This window comes from Maylandia zebra, linkage group LG11 (genome assembly GCF_041146795.1).
Source record: "Maylandia zebra isolate NMK-2024a linkage group LG11, Mzebra_GT3a, whole genome shotgun sequence".
NCBI lineage: Eukaryota > Metazoa > Chordata > Actinopteri > Cichliformes > Cichlidae > Maylandia > Maylandia zebra.
In genome coordinates, this window is record NC_135177.1 from 16,555,469 (window position 1) to 16,570,012 (window position 14,544).

The following is a 14,544-nucleotide window of genomic DNA, read 5'->3' on the forward strand; positions in this document are numbered from 1 at the left end:
TGCTACAGGTTTCTTCCTTTTAAAAGGGAGTTTTCCTTCCCACTGTTGCCAAGTGCGGGCTCATAGGTGGCTGTTCCATTATTGGGGCTTTTCTCTGTATTATTTTTGGCTCTGTGATATAAATAAAACTCAAATGAATTGAACTGGATTAAGTATGCCCATTATAAGCTTGCTGGCTGCCATCAACAGCTGCAGTTCAGTGGAGATACATGCACCAGATTCAACACAAGACTATAAGCACAACTGCTCTGTTACTTTCTAACATTGGAAGTTGTGGAGATACAGAAATTCTTTTATTGCTGCCATATAATCTGCATCATACCCCACTGCTTTATAAGTGTCCACAACATGTATTTTGGTCAAAAGACATATGTTGATGTTTTCTCCAGGCTGTTAATAAACTCAATGTTTGATTGCACTTTTCTGGGGCCTCCGTGGTTTGTGACACTGCTCTACATTGATCGATTTCGCGACAAAGTGCATGCAGGAATGGAGTGCATCCTTTATTAATGTCCACAGTGGTTAGCATTCCTCGTACTAAAGGAACAATCAGCTTACTTTAGCATGTAAAAAAAGTTCTTTAGAAGTACCAAAAATAGGTGTCGCTGGGTTTAAGTGCACTAATATGTTGGCTCTTTAAAGTACAGTCTCATGACTGATGTGTATCTGTTGTAAACTGAGGTAAAAATAGAACATGCGTATTGTAAATAGCCTGAAATGAACAACAGCAGAAATGTCCTCAGTCAGGACAAGTTTTGGGCGTGTTTGATTTGAGTCATTAAGCAGCCAAAAACATCACTCAGTTAGCATGCAAATGCTGTTTTAAAACCCTTCCTGCACATACAATCTGACAGTGTGAAAGTGAAATCTAATGAGTCTGAGAGCTGTGAAAGCACTGTGAAAGTAGGACGTAAGCGCACAATTGGGCAGGCTAATTATAGAGCTAGACGTGTGCAAATCTGCTCAGTTAATCTGTGCAAGAAAACCATTTCTCCCAAAGGAAGTGTAAGCCAGTTTCGGCTAATTAAAGGCTCCCGTTTGTCTGTTTATGTGGGTGTGTGTTGAGTGTTTTTTAACTTTAGTGTTCAAATGTGAGTTGTGTCTAAAGCAGCCAGTCCCCAGAGGACACCAGTGTGTGCTGCAGCCAGTGAATCTCAGCTAATGGAGGAACATTGTGAGGAATCTGATTTTATAGGCTCATATTAAGCTCATTTTGCCGTGTGTATTTTAAGACTCTCGCATAGTCTGCTGCTGCAGACATGTCCAGCTGCTGCTCCAAACTCACATAGAGTCTGATGAGAACAGCTGGCTCTCTGAAAAATAGAAAATCTCTTTTGATAATTGGGGAAGGTTGTAATTCAGAACTGCTTCTGTCCTTTTGAGGTCCGTTAAGTACAGGCTACACAGAGCCTCGGCTAACGACGGACGGATTGGGGTGCATAATTCAGTATCTCAAATGACTGATGCCTTGTTTTTCCCTGAGTCAAGTTTAGATTTAGTACTGTCACTAAAAAAAAGAAAACAGATTTATGAGACTTCATGTTTACATGCTGTTAACTTATGTAGTTACATACAGTAATTCCTGCTTGCTGGTAGGTAATTAAGAAAACACAAAATCCTTTTCTTTCAGATCTCCCGCCAAAAAGGGCAAAGGCGTGTCTTTGCTTGTTTCTTTCGCCTCATTACCCAGAATCATTTAGATTAAATCTAAAACCAACAGTTTGGAAACCATCTGCTTTTTTATTCAAATAATGCAAAGCTAATTTGAAGCGTGTCTGTGGTCAGCACTGATGGTTCACGTGACGTCAAAATTGCAGAATTTTATTATTCTGTGTCTCATGCTTTGCTGCTTTTCTTTAGCAGCGGGTCCTGTGATCAAGTGCCTTTTTTTAACAACTTCAGAACCATTTTAACATAACCAGAAACATAAATGTGCCAGAGGTTTGGCAGGGTTGCATGTAAATAGTTGGTGGCCCGGGGATGGAAACCAGCACAGGGACGTTTACAGCCGGGCTTCGCTTCTGTCTTACTAGTCAGCAACAGTAGCTGGCGTGCTGAAGCTGAGGTTTCAGAGGTCGCTGCACTTTTATGGATTGAAAATGCTCGACGTATCATGCCTCACTTGCAGAGAATAGTCAAAGCTGTTCCAGTCTTAAACGTGGGCTTGATGCTTGTTATGGGTTTTTTGGGGACAGCCATCCTTTCAGAGGAGCTGAAGTATCCAAAGTACCCCACCTCTTTCTACTGTCACTTTAAGATGCATTACTTCTCCTGAGTGTGATCAGTCTCTTCTTTGTATGCTCCACTCATGCATGTTTTTCCAGTATTCCAGTTCAGGTCAGGGGGTGAACAAGATAAAAGCCAACGCAGAGGTCAAAGTTGAAACAGGTCATTAGCCTGAGCCCCGTTATGTACGTGGCTTTGTCAGTAAATGTTGACATCACACCAGAATGTGAGTTAGCAGCGGCATATCTGAGAGTGAGGAGCCCGTCTGAGAGCAAGCAGTCAGCCGGAGCTGAGGACAAGTTTAACCCACCTTAACACAAATAAGTGGTGAATGTGTTCCATAAAATATTCATTTATTCACATTTCACAGCAGTATTGCAACACACACCATGATGATTAGTGCTGCTTTAATTGCAGGACATGCAGAAAAACACAAATAATTATATCATTTAAAGAAAGTAATTAAGGTTGAACCAATCGATCTACACTCATCTGCTGTTTCAAATGTAATCCATTTCAATTTTTCGGTGCTGCAGAAAGCTGCCTCTGCCTCATACACACAGGTTCCCCAGAGTGAGCTCTCTTTTGGATTAGGAACAGCCATCACGGATCATAGCTAAATATCTTAATCCAAAACTAGAAACAGAGACCATGGCATAAAATGTTTTTATATACACAGTATTGCTGTTTAGGGTCAACAGTAACAGTGTAACAGACAGTGACTGGTAAGTAAATGTTATTGGAAAAGTTGCTGAGGGTAATGAAAAGTGACAGAGGAGCTGAGTCAGACATGAAGCTCACACATAGGGATGCACTCAGACTGATGCATGAGTGTGTGTCTAAATGGTTCTTATGATTCATTTAGAAAATTCCAAAAATGCCTACCTGCCATTAACGGAGAGTCAAATACTAAGAGCTCAGTAAAACAGACTTTTGCATTCCTGTATGCTTACTATACCAGATAGTTGGGACTCAGTCAGTGGTTTCGCCCAGTCTGAAGGTCATGTGTGTGTGTTATTATGATGGCAGACAGTGGATTTTGATTGTGTGTTTATTTTGTGCCTGTGTGTTTGTAGGGCATGGCTTTCTCCCTGGAGGAGCGTCTCCAGGTGGGGATCCACGGCCTGCTGCCTCCCTGCTTCGCCAGTCAGGACATGCAGCTGCTGCGAGTGCTCAAGAACTATGACATGAAGAGAGATGATCTGGACAGGTGAGACTGGCACAGTCTAACACAGATGGGAAATCTCTTCACAGTCAAGCTGCAATGACTTACCCACCTTACCTTCTATCAGCTTCGAATCAGCAGCCCATGAAGGGTTGAATTTCAACTAATCCTCCTAGTGCACGCAGAGAGTTCCACATCTGGAAGCCTTCAAGACACGGAAGGGATTAGTGATCCACCCCTCTAAAGTCCACATCCATCTCCTAACCCCATAGATGTTACCTAACAAACCTGCACGCTATTCTCCCCATCTCTCCTGCCAGATCTTCTTGTTGTCATACCCTCCATGTGGTCCAAATGAAAAGTGCAGACAGTTTTACATGCTTCATTAGACTCAATGCTGTTACCATTGTGCAATGAAAGTGCCATTTGCAAACATTTCAGTTCGAGCTCTTTGATCAGTCAAAGTCATCGTCTGGTTTACTGTTTTGAATTATCTGCAGCGCACTGAATAATATGTGTTTGTGAAGCTGCCCCTTGCTCTAGTTAGCTGTCACTATAATGCTTGTGAGACAGGATTCAGGGTCAGCAGGAATTACTGTAGATAGCTTCTTAACAGCCTCCTCATTTCTCACCATAGCAACAGTGCAGCGTCAGCATATAAAATCAGTTATTACAAGCCTGACATTGCCATTCCCATGCCCTATCGGTGTCATTTACAATCTCTCCGGGACTTGAGCATCTTCCAAACTATGAGTTTTGCTCTCGTAGATCACAGACTGCTTTTGCCTGTCGTTGCTCGAGCATGCTGTGTTTACATACAGTCTGTCCTGTGACTCTGAATCCTTCTTTGGTGTTTAACGCTAGACGTTGTCATTCATTTTTTTATTGAGCATAACTCAAAATGTCATCTTCCCATACTATTTTAATCCCACGTGTGGAATTTGTCTTGGTTTTGAATTTTTTGAAAAAAGAGAAACGGCACTGTGAGCACATGCATTTGCCATTTGAGATGATGGAGCGACTCGAATGCTTGCTGTGACTGCACCGTCAACACAGGAAATGGATGTTCAAAGCCTTCGCCAAGCACAATACTGCAGGACATAAAATGGTACAGCTGAAGGGGAACTTCACATCCAGTGATGTTGTTAAAAGGCATTAATAGATTTAAAATGAGCCAAGGCTGAGCAGAGCTTGTTGATCACTCATGCTAAGACAGATAAAGGAAGAGATAGATGAGGTCCTAAGTCAGCTGCCCCACTAGGTTGACTTTAAAGGAAACAATGCATCCAATAAGTCAGCAGGGATACTGCTTTATAAAGCAGTGTGTACTGTAAATATTGCTGTTTCCTGGGTGTGGGAGTGTGCTCCCTTTTAAGGTTAAAAATGGATAAAGAATTTTTTCTTAACATTTGCCAGCATCAGATCAAACCATATCACCCCACAGGAAATTATTAGGATTTTCTATGGAGACGTAACTAGTTGTGTGGTTCTGTTTGATGACTGACAGTCACAATTGAAGTCATTAAAATGTTGAAGAAAAATGTAAAATGTCTATTATTGTGCTCAACTGAAGCTACGTGTCGACGCAGTTTCCACCTTTTTTCTCAGTCGTGCCCTTCTTTGTGTTTCGGGATCTCTGTTGATTTTACTCATGAAGACCAGTTTACTTTCAAATCTTTTACTTTTCTCTCAGCCCACCAAAGAAAGAAAGGATTATATTGTGAAAAGTAACAAATGTGATCATCCCATCTCACTTTTGCCTCTCTTTAAATTCCACACACAATGAAACATACAGTGGGGCAAAAAAGTATTTAGTCAGCCACCAATTGTGCAAGTTCCCCCACCTAAAATGATGACAGAGGTCAGTAATTTGCACCAGAGGTACACTTCAACTGTGAGAGACAGACTATGAAAAAAAAATCCATGAATTCACATGGTAGGATTTGTAAAGAATTTATTCGTAAATTAGGGTGGAAAATAAGTATTTGGTCACCTCAAACATGGAAAATCTCTGGCTCTCACAGACCTGTAACGTCTTCTGTAAGAAGCTTTTCTGTCCCCCACTCGTTACCTGTATGAATGGCACCTGTTTGAACTCATCATCTGTATAAAAGACACCTGTCCACAGCCTCAAACAGTCAGACTCCAAACTCCGCCATGGCCAAGACCAAAGAGCTTTCGAAGGACACCAGGAAAAGTATTGTAGACCTGCACCAGACTGGGAAGAGTGAATCTACAATAGGCAAGCAGCTTGGTGTGAAAAAATCAACTGTGGGAGCAATCATCAGAAAATGGAAGACATACAAGACCACTGATAATCTCCCACGATCTGGGGCTCCACGCAAGATCTCATCCCGTGGGGTCAAAATGATCATGAGAACGGTGAGCAAAGATCCCAGAACCACACGGGGGGACCTGGTGAATGACCTGCAGAGAGCTGGGACCAAAGTAACAAAGGTCACCATCAGTAACACACTACAACGGCAGGGAATCAAATCCCGCAGTGCCAGACGTGTTCCGCTGCTGAAGCCAGTGCATGTCCAGGCCCGTCTGAAGTTTGCCAGAGAGCACATGGATGATACAGCAGAGGATTGGGAGAATGTCATGTGGTCAGATGAAACCAAAGTAGAACTTTTTGGTATAAACTCAACTCGTCGTGTTTGGAGGACGAAGAATACTGAGTTGCATCCCAAGAACACCATACCTACTGTGAAGCATGGGGGTGGAAACATCATGCTATGGGGCTGTTTTTCTGCCAAGGGGACAGGACGACTGATCCGTGTTAAGGACAGAATGAATGGGGCCATGTATCGTGAGATTTTGAGCCAAAACCTCCTTCCATCAGTGAGAACTTTGAAGATGAAACGAGGCTGGGTCTTCCAACATGACAATGATCCAAAACACACCGCCCGGGCAACAAAGGAGTGGCTCCGTAAGAAGCATTTGAAAGTCCTGGAGTGGCCTAGCCAGTCTCCAGACCTCAACCCCATAGAAAATCTGTGGCGGGAGTTGAAAGTCCGTGTTGCTCGGCGACAGCCCCAAAACATCACTGCTCTCGAGAAGATCTGCATGGAGGAATGGGCCAAAATACCAGCTACTGTGTGTGCAAACCTGGTAAAGACCTATAGTAAACATTTGACCTCTGTTATTGCCAACAAAGGTTATGTTACAAAGTATTGAGTTGTATTTTTGTTATTGACCAAATACTTATTTTCCACCCTGATTTACGAATAAATTCTTTACAAATCCTACCATGTGGATTCATGGATTTTTTTTTCACATTCTGTCTCTCACAGTTGAAGTGTACCTCTGGTGCAAATTACTGACCTCTGTCATCATTTTAGGTGGGGGAACTTGCACAATCGGTGGCTGACTAAATACTTTTTTGCCCCACTGTACATGGAAATACAGTGTATAAGGCAAAAGCAGAACTTGAGAGTCAATATTTTGCATGAACTTTATTCAACACCTGAACTCTCTGAGGCAGCTTTCTTGTCATTTCTTTAAGTAGTCTTGAGGAATAGTTCACCGGGCTTCTTGAAGGACATTTAAAACTCTTCATTAGCTGCTTTTTGTTCTGTTCTCTGTCAAGATCCAACACTGCTTTAATAATGTCGAGCTCCGGGCTCTGGGGAGGCCCATCCATGACTGACAGTGCTCCATTGTGTGTTTTTCTACCCAGGTATGCTCTTACTGCAGGGCCAGTGGGTTTGTGTTGATGAAAACTGGAGCCAATTAGACACTTTCTAGAAAGCTTTCTAGAAAAGAATAATAATAATAATAATGATGATAATAACTTTATTGACTCCAGAGGGAAATTTATATATCTGACACAGCTTATCTGCTATTTGCATGAAACTGAAAAACCTGATGAGTGTGAATGATTTTCTGTAACTCTAAAAACTAATTTACATAGCTTTAATCTCAGCCATTGCTTAAATTTTCTTTTAAAAGGAAATCTTTTAATTTCCTTTTTTACAAGTCCATAATTTACTCTCTACTTTTCCCCCTGGCACTGATGTGGGTTCTGTACTGTTCCATAGCAGCTTTTGAAGGTAAAAATAAATATTCACATGTTATCAGCAAATGACATTACTAACGGCTATTTATATGAGTATAAAAACATTTCAGTGTCTTTTAAGTGTGGACCATAGACTGTGTCAGCACACCTGCCAATTAATGAATTGCAGTTGGTAACCTCTGGGTACCAACCGGTCACCCATCATGCAACACCCTCAGGCTGTGGGTGACTTGCTTTAAATTGCAAGGTGATAAAGCAAGTCACCTGGTGGGAAGCAACCTGTCTTCAGTTAGTCAAGGTCAAATTGGACTGACTGCAATCATTCTCAAAGAGATTGGTGAAAGGTTGCCAATGTTTCAACCAGTCTGCTAAGCAGGAAATCATTTTGCAGAAACTGTCACTATTTATGGAGGAATTTCTGTTGCAAATCTGTGAGCTTTTACGTGAAAGTCTGTTGGAATCAGCTCTTCTGGAATTGCAGCTTTTGGCACTTCCAAGTTCTCTTCATTTTCAGCCCTAGAGATTGCCATTAGTATAAACTAGAACAAACCATTCACAACTGTTTTGTCACCATTTCCTTTTCCCTTTAAAAAGACAGACTCTCTTTCTAGTGTTTCAGCAACAGAGACAAGCTTTCATCATGCCACTCTGGCCAGACAAAGAGCCCCAGAGTAACATTTTCCACTCTCTTTTTTTAGTACTGTGAGTTTTGAAGTTTTGAATCTGTCATTTCGCCTGAAACAAATCCATTGAGCAAAAACCCCCAGAAAACCTCAAGGGCAGCTTTTTTTCCTGTAGTTTTTGGTTCTCCTCAGCAGATCATGTTTGCTCAGGTGTCATGGACACGGTTTCATCACTTTGGTTCTTACTGTAGGAAACAGATACATACGGTTTTTGAGTCTTCAGTAAATAACACATTGAAGGCTACATTAATTAAACTTTTTTTAATTATATGATACTGCAAAAGCAAGCCGTTCTATGGTTATATTTGGGTTAATCAATATGAAAACACATCTCTTCAAGAGCAGCTGTCAGCACCGTGCATTGTGCAGGTGCTGTGGCCTAACCTATAGCAGAGAGGCCATGCATGCTTTTTATCGTCTCAACAAGAGGCACCCTTGTGCTCTTGACTTCATGGAAACTTCTGTGATCAGGAGTAGAGCCCTTTCAGGCATGCTCTGCTTAATTTGGTTCAAATGCAAACCTTCAGTTCCCAGTAAATCTATAATCACAGTCAAAAGCTTGTGTAGGTTATCTGAGAACTATTTTTTATTCTCTTTATTTGTTTCAGTCATTTGGAACACAAGTAAAAAATTTCTTCACAAATCAGGTTTTAGGGGGAATACTTCTCTTCTTTTCCTTCTTTCTCGTTTTTTTTCAGTAGCTTCAGTTCCTTTAATCTCCCTGGTTTGTGCACTGTTGCAGCCAGGTGAACACAGTGTTCTCTCATCCCTCAGTCTCCTTGATAGTCTCTCGCAAACATCCAGGATTTAACATCTGACTTCAATAAGCTTAGGTTAGCAGCTACCATTTGTCAAGATGCTTAAGATTAACATGCTCTGTTTTCTTCTCTGTCACTCCCAGATATGTGTTCCTAATGGGGCTCCAGGACCACAACGAGAAGCTCTTCTATCGGGTGCTCTTGTCAGACATCGAAAGGTTTATGCCCATCATTTACACCCCCACTGTGGGTCTGGCCTGCCAACAGTATAGCCTCATATTCCAAAGGCCTAGGTGAGTCACTCTCACAGTGTTTTTCTTCCTCTTATATTGTGAAATGGTACATTCCTAAACCAATAAACCCACTTAACATTACATTTATTATCAGCTTATTTCAGGCAATGTTGTTATCCCTCAGTTGGTCTTTTAACACTCAGTTATTAAGTGTTTTATGGTACTGGTTGTTGTGCTCAGTATCAGCCAGTATTTCTTTCTGTCTTTTTCTTACTGCTGGCTGTGTGGCATCTATATTTCACTGCTTCAGGCTGCCCTTTTACACACCGAGTCCCACTGAAAAGAAGTGCTTGGTCACAGGTGTCAGCTAGTAACATACCATAGACTGATGGTATAAGGATAAAGGCAAAATGCAATCTAAATGTATATGGCAGATAGATTATGGTGTTCAAAAAGGATGAGAGATTCACTGGAGAGACAATATGCTAAAAAAGTTGACAGGCAGCAACAATAATATTGTTGAATAGCACAATCTGGGATTTAATCAATTGTGTAGATCATTATTTCACCCAAGGCTAAAAGCCATATAAATGTTCAAGCATGTGTGCCAACAAATGACTGGTTGTACTGTAACAAAACCAGAAGCTCAAAGACTCTTAACCTATGTGTATGCTATGTTGGAACTGGACTCTTTGATGCTATAAAATCTGAAACAAACTTGGAGGTTGCGGTAGGCCTTAAAGTTGTAGTTTGGTTGGACTGCTCAGCTTGAGGCAAAACCGCAGTAAGCTGTTGAAATCAGTCCAGCATTTACCTTGACTGGATCTCTGCTCCTTGCAGACAGACATTCACAGGTTTCCCTTTCTTCTCTACTGTAAACGCACACACGCACATGCACACACATTTCTCTGATTGTATCTGTTTTCTTTCACCTAGGTTCATCTGGTCCAAGTCTCTCACTATCTGACAAATAAATTCCCTGAGCAGCTACTACTAGATATTGAGCTGATACTGCTTTCACTCTCGTTCTGTTTTTCTTGGATCCTTCTCCTTGCATTTAACCTTTTTCAGGTGGTTACAAGTGCTCTGTTTGCTTCCCACTGAAAAAGGCCACCATTTTACTGTCCTCCACAGGCCCTTAACCTCACTTAACTGGAATTATAATTATTGACTCTGTTCAGCCTCAAGCAACCAAGCAATTTTAACTACTAAAATGACAGGAGTGGGGTCATTTATGACAGTTTATATTTTCAAGTGGAATGCTTCTCAATGGCTTTATTTGTGTTTATCAAAGCTCTAGCCATTCTTACAACACATGTTGTAACTGTTCTGTTTTCCATGATTTCAGTCATTTTTAAGGCAAAACAAATTCACTTAATTGACTCCTTTCCATCGGTTGAACTATTTTCATCGTTGCTAATTTAGGTATTAAGTAGCTACCTCTCTGCAGCTGCAAATCTTGTGCTCTTTATCTGTTAGCCATGGTCACTGCAAAACATTACAAGGCAACAGTTAGAAGTAGAAAATTACAATAACATCCAAATCTGTAATGTACAAAACATATGTATAATTCTTGAGTCATAAAAAACCCCATCACACCAATGGTCCAATCACAAGACTTATGAAAACGTCTGGAATTAGACTAACAAATGCATGGTACGAAACAGCTTGGCAATTTTAAAATATCACAGTGGCACATGTAAATATGGACCTCGGGTCATAAATGATATCAACTGGTCACTTTAAGGTGAAAGAATTAATAGTATTTATGTAATCCTAAATATAGACATATAAACCTACTCTTTGTTAGTAAACTACTGTCAGGAGCTGTAAAAAAATATAAACCTTCATAATATACATGAATCTTCATCAATGATGACCTTAATCTTAGGAACCTACATTTAGAAAAAAATGTTATCCCAAGTCTAGGCCATCATGGGTGAAAATACAATCATTCTAAGTGACACACAAAAACCATTTGCATATTTCCAAAAGAGACTTTCTTGTCTCCAAAACATAGGGTTAGGGTTTGATATCACTGATAACTAACTAACAGGGTTAACTAAAGGTGACTACTAAAATAGTTTAACAAAGAAGCTGGAGTTAGACAGTTAACCTGATAGAATGGTAAAACTTACGCTGCTCTTACATTACTTCCTTCCATACTTACACATGCTTTGTCCGATGGAGAGATGTGTCCTCAATGTCAACTACAGCCACACGTGCTCCAGAAGTACTTGGTTTGAGTACTCATAATAGTCATTTGCTGAACATGAAATGCTGTACATTGCTCACTTTCAAAGGTCGCCATTTTGGCTGTGCAGTTGGAAGTAAAAGGAGGATATGTTGTCTACACCAATGATTGTGCCAATATAAGCTACCTAGCTAACAGTGCCTGATTGCACTTGAAACCACATATTACATTTATCCTAGAATTGTTATGTGTGTTAAATTGTCACCTTTATTGTAGAACTGTCTAGTTTTATGTGTGGTCAGAAGCACAACATGTACAGCTGATAATCACGCTGCAGTAGCTACCACAACAGTTATAGTTGTGGTAGCTACTGTTATAGGGGCGATCGTGGCTCAAGAGTTAGGAGTTCACCTTGTAATCGGAAGGTTGCCGGTTCGAGCCCCGGCTTGGACAGTCTCGGTCGTTGTGTCCTTGGGCAAGACACTTCACCCGTTGCCTACTGGTGGTGGTCAGAGGGCCCGGTGGCGCCAGTGTCCGGCAGCCTCGCCTCTGTCAGTGCGCCCCAGGGTGGCTGTGGCTACAATGTAGCTTGCCATCACCAGTGTGTGAATGTGTGTGTGAATGGGTGGATGACTGGATATGTAAAGCGCTTTGGGGTCCTTAGGGACTAGAAAAGCGCTATATAAATACAGGCCATTTACCATTTTTATAGTCATGTGTTACAAGTGTTACAATCATGTCTTGGAAGCAGCTACTTTCTGCTACTCCAAAGTTACAAAGGGTAACTCCACAAACTTCATTCAGGAGATTACCACAGATACCCTCACTGACATAACCCCATTCACTCAATCTAAGACAACACTAACCTTTCAAAAAGTCTTATTCTACATAGCTACATATGTAGTGTACTAACAGAACTGACCTAAACTGAAACACAGTAATAACCTTAGAAATCAAAGAATGATGTCAGAAGGGGAGTGTATATTTTAAAGATACCAAGTAGCAATGGGGATCTACCAGTATTCCCTGCTATCAGGAATCTGGTCTGCAGCAGCGGGAGAATTTTGCTTTGAGTCCTGGTTTCATACAAACTCTTCGGATTCTTTGGATGAGCTGTGAAACCGCAGTTTTCCAAATTGTGTCCAAACAGTTTTATTTTAAACACTTACCTCTGGTACATTTAAGGTGCTTGGAAACCAAAATTCTCCCAGGCACATAACATTATCCAACATCTTGCTGTTTCCCCATCCTTGCAAAACTATTTGGAAAATATTCCTAGCATGCTTGCCTTCTTCTCACACTGAGCTGCCTGGAGGAGTCATTTTATACACTCCCTCTGTCTCAGAGCAGAGTGAGCCAGAACGTGCTGCCAGAGCCTCCGGGGTTGGGAGCTTGGCCTCTTTGAGTGCGCATCAGTGGGTCGGTTAGCAGAATATACCGGGGACGAATCCGACTGCCTTTAAGAGGCTCTAAGAGATTTGGATTTTCAGCCAGGTTGCTGCTCTGTACTGACATAGCCTGAGAAAAGAACAATGATATCTAGATTGCTGCATTTTAAATCCCATGCTGACTGAAAGACTTGAAGTACTGAAGGACTTCTATAAAACTAATGTCTGTAGTTTTATAGAAGTCCTTCAGCAGAGGTTAAATAAGTGAACAGCATTTGCTATCCCAGTGAGCTTCTTTTTTTTTATTTTAACAGCTGCAGGTGGTTATATTGCATGATGATCTCATATAATCTGTGGTTCATATAAGTACCCTGAAAAAAGCTGCTGCTGAGGAGAAGTGATGCCTTTTGGAGAAACTTGGGTGATACATGTCCCTTTGCAGATCAAATAAAATTTAAATATGAACACTGATGAATTACTATGTCAACAAGAGGGGAAAAAGGTTTGCCAGAACTTATAATAATGATTGCTGTAAGCAACTAATCCTGGAGTCACACTTGTAAAAATAGTGGTCGAAGACCATGGCATGACCAAAATTACTCCAACTGTGCACAATGAGCTACAATATTGTTGCCTTTGAAGACAGGAGACCAGATCTGGGACAGTTTATGGTTAGTTGCTGTCTTGCTGTCTTGTGAATGGCAAACATAAATCATTTGCGAGGGTGATTTTTCCAGTCTACAAGCTGCAAAAGCATACTATCCATCCACTGGACAGACTTATGGTAACATGGGCTGTGCTTGTTTTAAAGATCCTTTGAATAAACTCTTCTTTCACCTGTTTTCCTCCAGCCCCTCTCCTGTTTTGTCTTTTCTCTGTAACGTTATGGAGCAAAAAGTGGACATCTTAGTTTAATGAACACGTCCTTTGTGTCATATTGAAAAACCACAAGCAAATATGAGTAATAGCATTTTCCATGGACTTGACTGTAAGGAACTACACCACCTTTACAATTTGCTATGTGTTACTGCTGAGGACGCGTGGCCGTCATTTTGGTGTTTGGTTTTTTTTTTCTATGATCCTGAAGGATAAGGTCAGGTTTCAGATTTGTTCTGGGTACATCTGGTGTAAAAATCCATGCTTCTGTTTTTGCTTTTTACTCAAAGGAAATTTGAGAAATCTTCATAATGGATTACTGATGTCACCATGCATCCATGTGTGTGAGTGCATATGTACACGAATGTCTTCTATACTGACCACCCTGGCAGCAGATTAGGTTCTAATCACTGGCATTCAGGTATAAAGACTTTCTGTGTGGAAGCAGGAACCCCTCTTTGTCTCATCTGATTAGCAGCTAATCTACCTCTTGGACTAAACACTCTGACACCAGGACTTGTAGCAGAGGCTCAAAGTTGAACACTATTAACTGTCAAACCAAGGCTTTTTTCACTGATCTTAAGATAGGAGAGAGACAGTCGGACAAAGGAATACATTCACATCATGAGAAGATTTGTGCTTCTGCTTACTTTTGTTGGTTTGTAAGCTTGTGAGCAGATAGTGTTTAGCAGATAATGTTAGCCTGTCTTCATCACACAAAGTTTGTTTCTGTTCTCACCATAAATATAGGTTGTGTACTTTTGTTTGACAGTTGAAAGAGCCCACTTGTGATAAATGAAAATGTTTTTCAGCAGAAACATGATTCCAAGTGTAGTTTGAAAATAATTACCTCTAGCTGAGCCATTTCCAGTGCTCCTGTGACCTCTTTGGTGTGTCTAAAAAAAATCCTCATAGGCCCTTTTACCACTACCAACCGTGCCTTTTCAAGGGGCCCTTGTCATAAACGATACGAACCAATCCATTATCCTGATGGAGATGG

General features: G+C 41.0%; 1 protein-coding gene across 1 annotated transcript in view; it reads left to right on the forward strand.

Annotated features, from left to right (window-relative positions):
* The window catches only part of me1 (malic enzyme 1, NADP(+)-dependent, cytosolic), an 83,079-nt gene that overhangs the window by 23,330 nt on the left and 45,205 nt on the right, over positions 1–14,544 (forward strand). Inside the window, exons 2-3 of the mRNA XM_004541646.2 lie at positions 3,303–3,436; positions 8,997–9,146. Coding sequence (XP_004541703.2) covers positions 3,303–3,436; positions 8,997–9,146 — 284 coding nt within the window. The remainder of the gene's footprint in view (positions 1–3,302; positions 3,437–8,996; positions 9,147–14,544) is intronic.